Below are 13,313 nucleotides of genomic sequence, written 5' to 3'. Positions count from 1 at the left end.
TTTTTTTGCTTGCATTGCTTATCGGGGACAAAAGAAAGAAGCAAAACCAACAACAACAACGACAACAAACTTTATTAAATCAGTAAAACGGAAGAACAACTTGCCTCCCCGAGATAGCAATTTATACTACGTAGCTCAAAGCAAAGCATAACACTTATCAAGCACATACTACACTAAAACTAGCGCTAAGCATGACAAAAGCATTTAATTAATTGATATTTATTGGTATTTATTAATTAGCCAGTATTTAGTGACACTCAGATATGATGTACGGGTTATTGACCAAGTGTGAGGTCAAGATGGCTGGATATTGGCCAAGTTCTGTTTTTTGCGTGTTTATGGACCGAGACGGAGTCGAGGTCCATAAACTCGCAAAAAAAGAACGAGGTCAATATCAAGCCATCTTCAGCGAACAAACTTGGTCAATAAAGGACTTATTATATGGCTTTCGAGGAAATTTTTCTTCCGGGACACGGCGGGTAGTCCCGAGCGGGTAAGATAGCTCCATCTTGCCCCCTCCGGTAGCCAGTCACAGCGCAGGATTTGATTCATCTTGCCCGCTCACGGAACTAGCCGTATAATAAGGCAACATATTGCATTTGAATTATTTTTCAGTCTACTGGACGTACTGAGGAAATTATAATTGTCGTCAAGATGAGTATTAAGAACAAGTCTGGGATAAATTCTACTCGTAAATCAATGAAGGACAGCGTTGGTGTAGAGCTTAACCCAATTTAGCCAGGAAAGGAGGAGCGAGGGGCTCTTCGTGTCCCCAACCCTATGAATTACCTTAGGTGATGGCCCAGTGGCAATCAAGAATGCACGAGTACGGCATGTAAAGCGTTCAAACTTAGGTCATAATCATGTGTCAACCATGATGATATTTCACTTACAAAGTTCGCTATGTTGGATCTGCCATCTTTGATTTCAAAAATTCTTCAGAAATACCAGAATAACTCCAAAATTGAAACAATATCATAACAAATATACAAATGGAAGAAACGTAAAGATTTTTGGATAAAATCTCTATAAAATCCAAAATCTGGAAAAAATGGGGAAGAGACAAGTTTTGAAAGCTTGGATAAGTCAACAAAATTGTTGCCCTGGGTGCCAGAGGGTTTTTTTGTGTGTGTGTGGGTGACGAAGCTGCGATTGTAAGCGGAAAAGCCGCGATCGAGAACACGATCTCAATCGCAGCTTCGCCACGAAAACAAAATAAACCCTCTGGTACCCAGGGAACAAAGTTGTTGTACTGTTGACTCTTTTGCGTACGTTTTGCCAGTAATCGGTAAGTCAGTAATTGTTAGTTGTAATAAGTCAACGCATTTGTTGACGAAAACCAGACAGGTTCAAAATTTTTACTGTAATCTTAAGGAGTCTCATTAAACTTGTTTGCTATGTTTGTTTTCAAGAACTTCAGTGAGAGGGACCGCTTTTTCCAATGGGTCATGTTGTACTGTTGATATTTTTTGTGTGTTTCGCCAACACTCGCTTGAAATTGTTGCTTTTAATATGTGGGTGTCTTCTTTCCTTCGCGTTTTACATTATTAGCTGCTTTGCACGCTTTGATTTTATTGATATTTGGTAAGATTATTAAATTTGGACGTTTTTTAAGGACATCAACTATTTTTAAGTAAGTAAACTAGAAAAGATGCGGCACTATTAAAAAAGAGCATCAAAGTTTTGGTCTATTTTGCTCGAAAGTTATCTGTTCTGCTAATGTAATATTTGCCTCAGAAACAACCCTACTCTATTATCAGAGCCTATGTAAACACGGCAACAAATATTATCTAAGACCTTGTGGACTTGTAATCGGGACAACTATCCTTGATCCCTTCAGCTTTATAATTTACAAACACATAAAATACACGCTTAAGCATGAGAGCACAATATAAAATGAAAAATATGGGCCAATCACACCAGAGCCAACTGAATCCTTTGGTGAAGTTGGAGGCATCGCTGTGGAAGTTGGAGGTATCACTGTGGAAGATGGCTGCATGGCGGATATTGCCATCAGTATCAGGTTGTGCTTTCCATCTAAAATCCCACTGTTGGTGTGCTTTGGTACGCCACCATTTGCATCACTGCTGATGTGGTAAGCATATACAACTTTGACTTCAGTGTCATTCTGCAAAGCAAAAGAGTCAGCTGTAGATAAACATTGTAGTAAAAAAACAATTGCAGCTTGTACCATAGTCGAGTTTGATTCAAAAATGGCTCTTCATCTCCAGAAATAGAAATCTAGCTCCGTATTTGGAGGTCTTTTTTTTTTTTTTTTTTTTTTTACTACATATTAGAATGGTTCCGGCAGAAAGCGTTATCCACCCTTTGAACAACTGGAGCCTGGGTGTAGTGAGGCACTGTGGGAGTTAGGGTTTGGGTTTGATTCGTGCAAAAAAGAGAACTTGTAACGTTGTTAGGGAGCACTTAAGATTGAACTCCTATAATTATAGACTTTTGCTACACAGCGCAAAAAGTACGACCGTTGTTCGTTTTTGTTGTTGTTGTTGTTGTTGTTGTTGTTGTTGTTGTTTTGGAAGGGTGAGAGGGGAGGGGGTCTTTCCTTACATTAAAATGAAAATTCGTGCAAAAAAGTGACGTGTAACATTGTAAGGGAGAACTTACGATTGAACTCCTACAAGAGATTATCAAGGTATTAAACAGTATTAAACAGTATTAAACTGTATCAAGGTATTAAACTGTTAAACAGAGTGAATCCGCCATATAGGCCTTATATGAATAATTTATTGTTGCATGCACTTTTCCGTAATATAAAAAAAATTAATTTAACATTAGAATGGAGTCATACCATAAACTGCACATCTTTGGCATCGTCTCCCGTAATAGCATCTCTAGAGAACTCTACAACAGTAGTTGAGCCACTTTCACTTGCGGCAATGAGGTCGTAGTTCTGTGTCCCATCTTTAGGAGGATATCCAAGGAATGTGCTCCAGTGATCCTGTGGACAAATTAGACTATCATAAAAAAAAATGAACCTCGACAATGTGACAAAAAATAGCATACAAAACAAAACTACCTCGTTGAAGGGATTGTTAAGGTACTCCCCATAGTTTTACGATCGCACTCCCGCTGAAGACGAAAGTTCAAGTAATCTGTGCCCGCTCAAAGGAAACCCAGTCAGTGTTTTTCGATATTTCATGACCTCAACATGAGCACAAAAAGCAAAACTGACAGTGAATTTTCTCGCGTTTCGTTCGGTGAAATTCCATAACATTTTCAGGGAAATCTATTTGACCAGTTTTTCCGCAGCGTTTAAAGACATAAATTTGCAAAAGTAGAGAAAAAAAAACTGCCTGTACAAACCCTACTTTTTTCGTACTTAAAATTCGCATCCCGCCGGATTCGATTTCCGGTGGAAGGTTTGGTTGATTGCACCAAAGAAAACTCAAGAAAATCACAAATAAAGCCTAATGAATGGCAAATGAAAGCATTTGTTTGGGCATTTGTAATTCAAGACTAAAAGCCAAGATTTTAACAGAGTTGATAGTTAAACACTATTTCAAGGACTGGGAGTCAAAACGAATGCAAAATCGGCTTTCAAAACATAACACTAGCGCTAGGGCGCGCAACGCGATAAACGGTTACGCTATGGAGCCATGCACCTTCTTGATTGGGTCGATAGTGATAAAAAGTCTCACAAATTAATTACGGAATCTAATTTATTTCAGCACTCCAGGAAAACTGTAAATAAGTCAGCCTCCATACTACGCCAGAGAAATTTGAAAACCGAGCTTTATTTCTACGGTAAGGCCTTCCTTCCACACTAATCCGTCACAACATGGATAGTACTGAGAAGACTGGTTAATAACCATGGTCACAAAAACGGTGCTTTTCGAAAACGGTCTTCAGACCGGAGAAATTTGAAAAGGCTGGCTTTGCGTTTTATTGTGGACGGAATACATTTTGAAAACGAAGCTTTAATTATAAGAATAACGATAATAAGACAACTACTTTTCAGTATGAACTTTGGCGGCAGCTCAAATATCTTGGGAAAACTTTAAACTTTTTTCATAACAACATGCAGGCGCGATATCAGTTGTCGATAAAGTGCTAGTTTTGCCGAAGAAAAACCGTCAAAGTTTATGTCTAGCAAGGACACGCACTTGATTCCAAGTGATCTTGCTTCGGCAGTGCGGTCTTTGATAATGCTGTTATGCGTTAAACGCTAACGGGTAAACGCCTTCGTGTTATTTCGTTGGCCGCTTACAGTCACATACGTTTGTAATATTTAATTCTTCCCATATACAGTTGGCAACGCGACAAGTACATCTTGATTCATTAACATACTTTCAACTGCTATTTTCTGCTCCCTCTTTGGCCTGGAACTTTGTTAAAACAGCAGTAATATCCGCACTAAACTCTTCCTCTGACTCCCCCATATGTGCGACTTATTTTTTATTTTGAGAACGCACGGTAAATTACCGACTAGTACTTAGCTCTTATTAACCGAGCAGGAGGTGTGTATGGGAGAATCTTGACCGAGGTCGTGAGTACAGACCGAACGCAGTGAGGTCTGTACACACGACCGAGGTCAAGATTCTCCCATACAGACCGACTTAGCTCGGTTAATAAGATGTTTATTATATGGCAAAGAAGAAAACTTTAATTCGTTTAATGTAACTGGTTTGCTAACATTTTGCTTGCAAACGGAGATGAGCTTAACTTAAACCTGCCGAAATTTGCTCGTCCTCTTTACTTTTTTGTTTGTTTGTTTGTTTGTTTGTTTATTTGGTTTGGTCGTCAGGCTTTTTGGCACTTTCATAAATGATTGAGAAGAAAATAAAAGAAAACGGTGAGCATTTTTGTATTTTGGTTTCCTACTTTTTCAACGCAAGATGAAACCGGTCTAGATGCCAGTCTAGATGGGAGAATCTAGACCGCGGTCAATATCGATTTCAGCCAATCAAATTCGTGAATTCGGTAGTTCCCAGTCCTTGTGAGACAGCCATATAATTGCGTTCGACGAAGTGGAACGCAAACCTAATTTTGACCTGTGGCTTTTCAGAGTTGGTCCCCTGTGCACGGTTCTAGGCTGAAAAAAAAACACATTCCTGTAAGGACACCAAAATGGCCACCCCGCTTGATATTTGCAGGGGCATGTCACGGCCAGTAAACTGGTACCGTTTAATGCTAAGACATGTGATAAGACATGTGGCGAACATGTGAATATGTGAGCAGGCCATGTGAGCTCGTCTTTCCGATGGATCTTTTTCCATTCAGTCGCCGTACGCCTCGCTATTATGTGCTCTCAGCGTTAGATTTTGGCGAATTTAAACGCTTCGACGGCAGCATTAATCGCAATCTGTGGGAATTGTCCTTGTTTATTAACACGACTTGGCTTTGGGATGATAACCGTGGGAACAGCTACATTTTGACTGCATTTGTTGATTAGTTCCAGTCGCGACAGATAGCTCAGTCTTTATCCGGTCGAAATTTTATTGTTTGAAATCGGTGGAAAAGTACTCTGAAGGCAAGATCCATAGACTACTTTATTCATCAGGGGAAATACTCGAATTAGTCGCGAAACGAGCACGCGACTGCAAATGCTAGCTTAGAATAATGTACATAATTTAAATATTCTATGAAACTTGACAGAAACTGGCAGCGTCACGCAACGTATCAACAAATCGTGACCTCTTCACTAGCATGGACTTTGACACTATGCATATCTGACTGTAAAACCTCGGTTGTTGCTGAAAAATGTTGATTTTAGCAATAGACAAAGGTTGAAAATCAGCTAGTGAAATCATTTATTTACGATATATAATTATATATTAAAGTGAGAGCGTCGAACGCACTCTCACAATCTCTGATTACTACTAGTACATAGGGATATAAACAATCCTCATCAAACATAATAGGTCGACAGTTTTCACGCCTTTCCCGCTTTTTGACCAATGGTATTTCACTTCGCTCAGGCGAAGCAGAAATGAAAAAATTACAGAGATCAAGGCAGGCTCACCTTCTTCGCGCCTCTTCACCAGACTCCTTCCCGACGGATCGCTTTGCTCTTCGCCGCTTGCGCGCGTGGCTCAAAGATGAGCTTGCTTGCAGGCTAAATGTTACAGTGGAACCTCGATTTAACGAACCTCTATTTAACGAAGTCCTCGATATAACGAACGATATTCTATGTCCCGGCCAAAGTTACAGTAAAATGTATGGAATAGAACCTCGATATAACGAATTCTTCGATATAACGAACTTAATCCGGAAGCCCAAACGTAAAATCTACCTCGATATAATGAATTACAATGTCAACATGCGACAGAAGATGAACGCTGAACAGATCAACAGTCAACAAATCCTTGTAATCCTTATGGTAAGGAGACAGCAACCTTTCAGTCAACGGCTTATTATATGTCATAGACATTGGCACTATAGTATTTCGACATCAATTAACTTCTGCTCTATCTTCTTTGAAATCCGGAAATGTTGGGTAGTGCAACATAACAACACTAAAGCCCGTTTCCTTGTTTACATAGACAATTTTCTGTATAACCTCAATTTTGCAACATTTTTAAATCGCTACTCTGAAAGTGTCGTTCTCTGGTGAAAAAAAGCCGCGCGTCCCCTCAAAAGTGAAAATAATTGATACTGAAAGCCACCACGCTTAATGAATTGCATCTCAAAACGCGGCACTTCTGGGTGACGAAAACTGCATTGAACTGCGTGACAGAAGTCACCTGTGTTACAAATCAATCATTAACTATGACCTCGATATAACGAACATTTTGGTCGTTTCCCCTCAAAATTCGTTATATCGAGGTTTTCGACATAACGAACCCTCGATTTAACGAACACATTTGGCCGGTCCCCGGCGACCTCGTTAAATTAAGGTCCTACTGCACTTACAACAAACACATTTAGACGGCATTACCCATGAGCAGACCATTATTTGTGGGCAGTTATTTCCCGGTCACTTGTTAGGCTTTCGGCCAATGAAGAAAAGAAAAAAATGCATCGAATGATAAATCGATTTATTGTTCGTTTCAGATCTATTTTTCACAAAACGCCGCAAAAGCAGCTTCAAAACCTGGTGTATATTGTGTCAGATCGCGTGTCGAAATTACGTACCGCACTTTTCAGGTATAATTCGATATAATTAATTTAATTTCGTGCATGATTCGTGTATGTTTTTAATTCCTAAGGTAATCCATTGGTCGGGTTATTGTTTTTCTGAACAAAGAGCTACTGAATACTGCATTTTTTTTGTAGCTCTGTGTGTGGAGATGCAAGCTGCTATCATTATATTAACTGCAGTTAACAACTGAACGTGCTTTGAATTTTTCACACAAGTATGAGGAACTAAATGCTTCCGTAATTATAATCTCTTAGTGAAGTGTTGCCAATGATACGACATAAGAAGAATTTGACGCTTAAGCTTGACAGGAACTGCAAACAGCTACATTTTAACGGAAAAAGAAAAAAAATGGTGCAAAGCACTCTACACCTAACCAAATACCAAAATATTTTGCGCTAAAGGTGAAGTCGGTCACATAGTTTGACATACGTTCTTAAATTTAAATGTCGACGTTCTTAAATAAACGCCGGCCGGCTATGTGTTTAATGGGCTGAGTTTGAATGTTCGAAACGGAAGGCTTGCTAAAACATCCTACGTAAATGCCTCTGCTAGAAAGGTAAATGAAAACGAAAATACAACTTACGTCAATATAACCCGCACTAAAAGCGTGCCCAGCAACGGCTATATCGTAATTGACCATGTTTTTTCCGTCAGCAGTGGTGGTAAATCCCCACAGCTCACCAGCGTGTGGTTTTACAAGTAATTTTCAATATCAACTTTCTGTTGTTATAAGTCCATTGTAGCTTGAAGTTTCCATCGCCAGAGCCAAGACTTGCTTACGAGGTTACATCGATCTTATTAACAACATCTGAGACCGGGAAGATTATCAAGACCGCATAGACAGACATGACTGTTTTGCCGAGTTGCTGCGAGTGCCGATTCCAGCGAGAAGTTTGACGGCTATTCTGTATACTGGCTAGCCTGCGAACGCTGACGTATTTCCTGATGTCGACAGCCAGAAATACGCCTGCGTTCGCAGACTTCGTACTGACAGGTTCATTACGAATTTACCACACTGACTATTTTTTTTGATGTTTTGTTCAAGACCTTTCGGCTGGTGCTTGAGCCTTTATCAGTTGAAATACTAACGTTAGTACGTGTGATTCAAAAAACAGCACGGCTCCAACAACGAAATTGTTGAGTCATTATTACCAAGGGAAAGTGTGTTTTTTTTCTCCTTTTTTTTACGGTCGACTTCTTTTAAAGAATTGTAATATCACGAATGATGATGTTTTGACAGCTTGTGGCCGAAATTGCCTCGCTTTTATCATGCGACGAGGTCGTCATAGCTTGTGTAGCTGGTCAGGCTTGGATAACTTAATAACAAAGAGGACTAAACACTGACAAACTACCGTCTTCAGCAGCTCACGTTCTTTCTCAGCAATGATTAAACATAAACACTCCATCTCATTTTGATATCACTCAGGCTCGATTACCAGCCGCTGTTCGGGAAAGGAGTCCGCGCTCCTTCCCCTTCATATCACTGTGTAGTAAAGGGCTGTAAAAGAAATCGATGATATAATTTCTTGACATAAAAGAGTACACTTGGCTGCGAGCAGTCTTTGTTTTGCAGTAAACGTGGATTAACGCAATTTGGCGCGGAAATATGTAAACAATAGCCTCCATTTGGCGTGGAGATATGCTCGGATATTTGTCCGAACGGTGAAAATGAAAAACTGTGTCAATAAATTGAAATTTTTTTGTAGCTCTGTGTGAGACGAAGGGTGCTTAATACAACATAACCTACAGTTAACAAACGTGCTTTGACTTTTTCACACAAGTATGAGGAACTAAATGCTTCCGTAATTATAAAAAAGTGTTTTTCGGATAGTGTATAAAGAGATAATGCTGTCATGATTTGGCAGAATTTAATCCCAGATTACGTGAATTCTTAACGACCACAAGAAACTGAAGACAATAACAAAAACCGTATCCTTTCGTGTAAGTCGCGAATAGACTTATAGCCGGTCGTCAATCCCTTAGTGAAGTGTTGCCAATGATAAAACGACATATAAGAAGAATTTGACGCTGAAGTTCGACAGGAACTGCAAACGGAAAAAAGAAAAAATGGTGCAAAGCAATCTACACCTAACCAAATATCAAAACACTTTTCGCTAAAGGTGAAGACGGTCACATTGGTTCATCATACGTTCTTAAATCAAATGTCGACGTTCTTAAATAAACGTCGGCCGGTCGTGTGTTTAAGGGGCTGAGTTTGAATGTTCAAAGCAAGAGGCTTGCTAAAACATCTTACGAAATTACCTGTGCCAAAAACGTATATAAAAACGAAAATACAACTTACAGCAATGTAACCCGCACTAGAAGCGTACCCAGCAACCACTATATCGTAATTCACCATGTTTCTTCCATCAACAGTGGTGGTGAATCCTACAGAACACCAGCCTGTGGTTTCACAAGTCATCTTGAATATCAGCCTGCTGTTGTCATAGGTCCATTGTAGCCTGAAGTTTCCATTGCCGGAGCTAAGACTTGCATACGAGGCTGCATCGATCTTATTAACAACATGTGAGACCAGGAAGATTATCAAGACCGGGTAGACTGACATGACTGTTTTGCCGAGTTGCTGCGAGTGCCAATTCGAGCGAGAGGTTTGACGGCTATTCTGCGTACTGGCTAGCCTGCGAACGCAGATGTATTTCCGGCTGTCGCTTGTCTCAGCCGAAGGCTGAGTGAAGAAACGTGCTTTGACTTTTTCACACAAGTATGAGGAACTAAATGCTTCCGTAATTATGAAAAAAGTGTTTTTCGGATAGTGTATGAAGATAATGCTGTCATGATTGGGCAGAATTCAATCCCAGATTACGTGAATTCTTAACAACCACAAGAAAATGTAAACAATAACAAAAACCGTGTCCTTTCGTGTAAGTTGCGAACAGAGTTACAGTCGTCAATCCCTTAGTGAAGTGTTACCAATGATAAAACAACATGAGAAGAATTTGACGCTTAAGGCCCAGTTCGTCGTGCTTCTGCCGTGCCGAACCAAATTGCAATTAGGTTCGACTGTAGCACGGCAGGAAAACAACTTTGATTCAGACGTCGTGACAGAGCCGAACCAAATTCAGGATATACTGATGCCTTGTAACAATTCTCCTCCTAACTCTCCGTGGGAACGCAATCTCGCCAAGGTACATTAATACAATTTATGAATTTCGTTTAGCGCGGCAGAAGCACGACGTTTGAATCGCTGCCGTGCCAGAGTCGTGTAGCACGGCAGAGCTTGTCGAACTTAATTACTTGCCGAACTTAATTCAAAAGTTTGATTCAGACGCCGTGCTTCTGCCGTGCTTTTGTCGAACTTATTTAATTCCTGAATTTAGTACGGCATGGCAAAAGCACGACGTCTGAACTGGGCCTAAGTTTGACAGGAACTGCAAACAGCTACTTTTAAACGGAAAAAGTAAAAATGGTGCAAAGCACTCTACACCTAATCAAATACCAAAATATTTTACGCTAAAGGTGAAGTCGGTCACACTGGTTTCTCACAGGTTCTTAGAATCAAATGTCGACGTTCTTAAATAAAAGACGGCCGGCCGTGTGATTAGGGCTGAGTTTGAATGTTCGAAGGGATGTTACTAAAACTGGCAACGGGGAACGAGAAACGAGAAACGAGAAACGAGAAACGAGAAACGAGAAACGAGAAACGAGAAACGAAGAACAGGGAACGGGGAACGGTAAACGGCAAACGGCGAATGGGAAACGGTAAACGGTAAACGGGCAACGGGCAACGGGCAACGGGTAACGGGCAACGGGTAACGGGCAACGGGTAACGGGCAACGGGAAACGGGAAACGGGAAACGGGAACCGAGGAACGGAGAAAGGGGAACGGAGAAAGGGGAACGGAGAACGGGGCACGGAGAACGGGGCACGGAGAACGAGGAACGGGGAACGGAGAACGAGGAACGGTGAACGGAGAACGAGGAACGGGGAACGGGGCGGGGAACGGAGAATGGGAAACGGGAAACGAAGAACGGGGAACGGGGAACGGGGAACGGCCAACGGGGAACGTGGAACGGGGTATAGGGAACGGGGAAAGGGAAAGGGAAAACGGGCAACGGGCAACGGGTAACGGGCAACGGGCAACGGGCAACGGGCAATGGGCAACGAGGACCGGGGAACGGGGAACGGGGAACGGGGAACGGGGAACGGGGAACGGGGAACGGGGAACGGGGAACGGGGAAAGGAGAGCGGGAAACGGAGAACGGGCAACGGGACAGGGAACGGGGAACGGGAGTCTGGGAACGATTGTACGGTTGTAATTCGCCTGAGAATTCAACATGGCGGACAAAGGAAAAGAAAAAGAAACAATTTGGGGAAATGTGAGGAAGTGTTACAGTTGTAAACGTGAATTTCTACCGGCTGTGCCCCCAGATCATGTGCCTTGTACGTTCTTGTTAGAGAGGAGTCCGATTGGTCCTGGGATAAAAGCCGATAAACAAAGCATGAAATGGCGCCTTGGGGTGAAAATCGAGTCGATATTATCACAAGCTACGTCCCCAATGGCAATCGGTCAGGCCACAGTCGTTCTTAAATAGAATTTCAAGCCTTCTTCTCACTTTGTGCGCGAGCTGTCATATCAATATTTAAAAATAGTAACACGCAATATAATATCTAGGACAAGGGACAATACGCATGACCATCTTTGAACGTGGGTCGTCCGCTTTCTTCGCATTCGGCAGCTAGCCTGGCGGTCTTTCGTTGATCGGCAAGTCAGCTGGCAAATCAGGTGAACAGTAGATAAATAACCTGTGGCCTGGCCGCTTTGTTAAAGACAAAATATATGAAGAAACGAGCAAGGAATATTCCACAATAATGCTAGTGTTAGTCAAAGATGACCGCGGCAAAGGGACTGCGTGACACTCGGTATGTTTTTAGATAACATGTTACGTATCAGACGAAAAACTAGCCTACGAACAGGCTCCCGGCGAGGACGGAAAAAAATTCGGCGAGCGCGAAACAGAAGAATTCGGAGAGCGGAGCGATCGGGGCTCACTGGGAGCCTGTTCGCAGGCTGACGAAAAACAGTCTATATTCTGTCTGTGTTTTGTACCCAGTCTGCAGTCTGCATTTCGTACCTAGTCTGCATTTTGTACCTGGTCTGCAGTCTGCATTTTGTACTTACCGATTGGGGTAGCATGTGATAATACTGATTCGATTTTCTCCTCAGGCGCTATTTCATGCTTTGTTTATCCCAGTACCATATTGGACGCTGGGGCAGAGCCGGTAGAAACTCACGTTTACAACCGCAACACTTCCTCACATCTCCCCAAATGGTTCCCTTTTCTTTTCCTTTGTCGGCCATGTTGAATTCTTAGGCGGGTTCCCGCTGAACATTCGTTCCCAGACTCCCGTTCCCGGTTTCCCTTTCCCCGTTACCAGTTTTAGTAACATCCTGTTCAGAGGCGAGAGGCTTGCTAAAACATCTTACGAAATAACCTCTGCCAAAAAAGTATATAAAAACGAAAATACAACTTACATCAATATAGCCCGCACTAGAAGCGTACCCAGCAACCGCTATATCGTAATTCACCATGTTTTTTCCATCAGCAGCGGTGGTGAATCCCACAGCACACCAGCCTGTGGTACAAGTCATCTTGAATATCCCCTTGCTGTTGTTATAGGTCCATTGAAGGTTGAAGTTTCCATCGCCGGAGCTAAGACTTACATACGAGGTTGCATCGATCTTATTAATAACATCTGAGACCAGAAAGATTATGAAGACCGCATAGACTGACATGACTGTTTTGCCGAGTTGCTGCGAGTGCCGATTCGAGCGAGAGGTTTGACGGCTGTTCTGCGTACTCGCTAACCTGCGAACGCAGACGTATTTCCGGCTGTCGCTTGTCTCCGCCGAAAAATAACGTCTGCGAACCTGAGCCAGGAAACGATTTCCGCGACGTAGGAATTCTAAACCAATCACAGTTTAGTTCAAATAGCCCCAGAACTACTGCGCGAGGCATTCGCTGCGAGGAGCACTCGAGTTTCATTCTATCATGGAACCTGATTCGCCAAAGAGAAACCAAAAGTCATTACGTCACAGAAATCGTTTCCTGGCTCGGGTTCACAGACGTTATTTTTCGGCGGAGACAAGGGACAGCCGGAAATACGTCTGCGTTCGCAGGCTACCTACTGGCAGGTTCATCACGTATTTACCATACTGATTTACATAACAATACAGCTAAATGTCGTAAAT

General features: G+C 42.0%; 2 protein-coding genes across 3 annotated transcripts in view; both read right to left on the bottom strand.

The window, feature by feature from the left end:
• LOC145479859 (DBH-like monooxygenase protein 1) overlaps positions 1-10,374 on the bottom strand; it is a 31,227-nt gene extending 20,853 nt beyond the window's left edge. The window contains exons 1-3 of one of the 2 annotated variants that reach the window (XM_081458330.1): positions 9,405-9,864; positions 2,810-2,959; positions 1,802-2,128 (exon numbers count right to left, since the gene is read on the bottom strand). In XM_081458330.1, coding sequence (XP_081314456.1) covers positions 1,850-2,128; positions 2,810-2,959; positions 9,405-9,668 — 693 coding nt within the window. In that variant the 5' untranslated portion in view covers positions 9,669-9,864 and the 3' untranslated portion in view covers positions 1,802-1,849. Of the gene's footprint in view, positions 1-1,801; positions 2,129-2,809; positions 2,960-9,404 lie in introns of those variants that run through there. The other variant, XM_081458329.1, reaches the window with a different exon arrangement.
• Positions 1-13,313, bottom strand: part of LOC145477895 (dipeptidyl peptidase 1-like) — a 214,226-nt gene that overhangs the window by 186,136 nt on the left and 14,777 nt on the right. The gene's annotated exons all lie outside the window — the stretch shown is intronic.

Source organism: Orbicella franksi, chromosome 2 (genome assembly GCF_964199315.1).
Source record: "Orbicella franksi chromosome 2, jaOrbFran1.1, whole genome shotgun sequence".
Classification (NCBI taxonomy): domain Eukaryota; kingdom Metazoa; phylum Cnidaria; class Anthozoa; order Scleractinia; family Merulinidae; genus Orbicella; species Orbicella franksi.
This window is presented reverse-complemented; position numbering and strand designations above follow the sequence as displayed.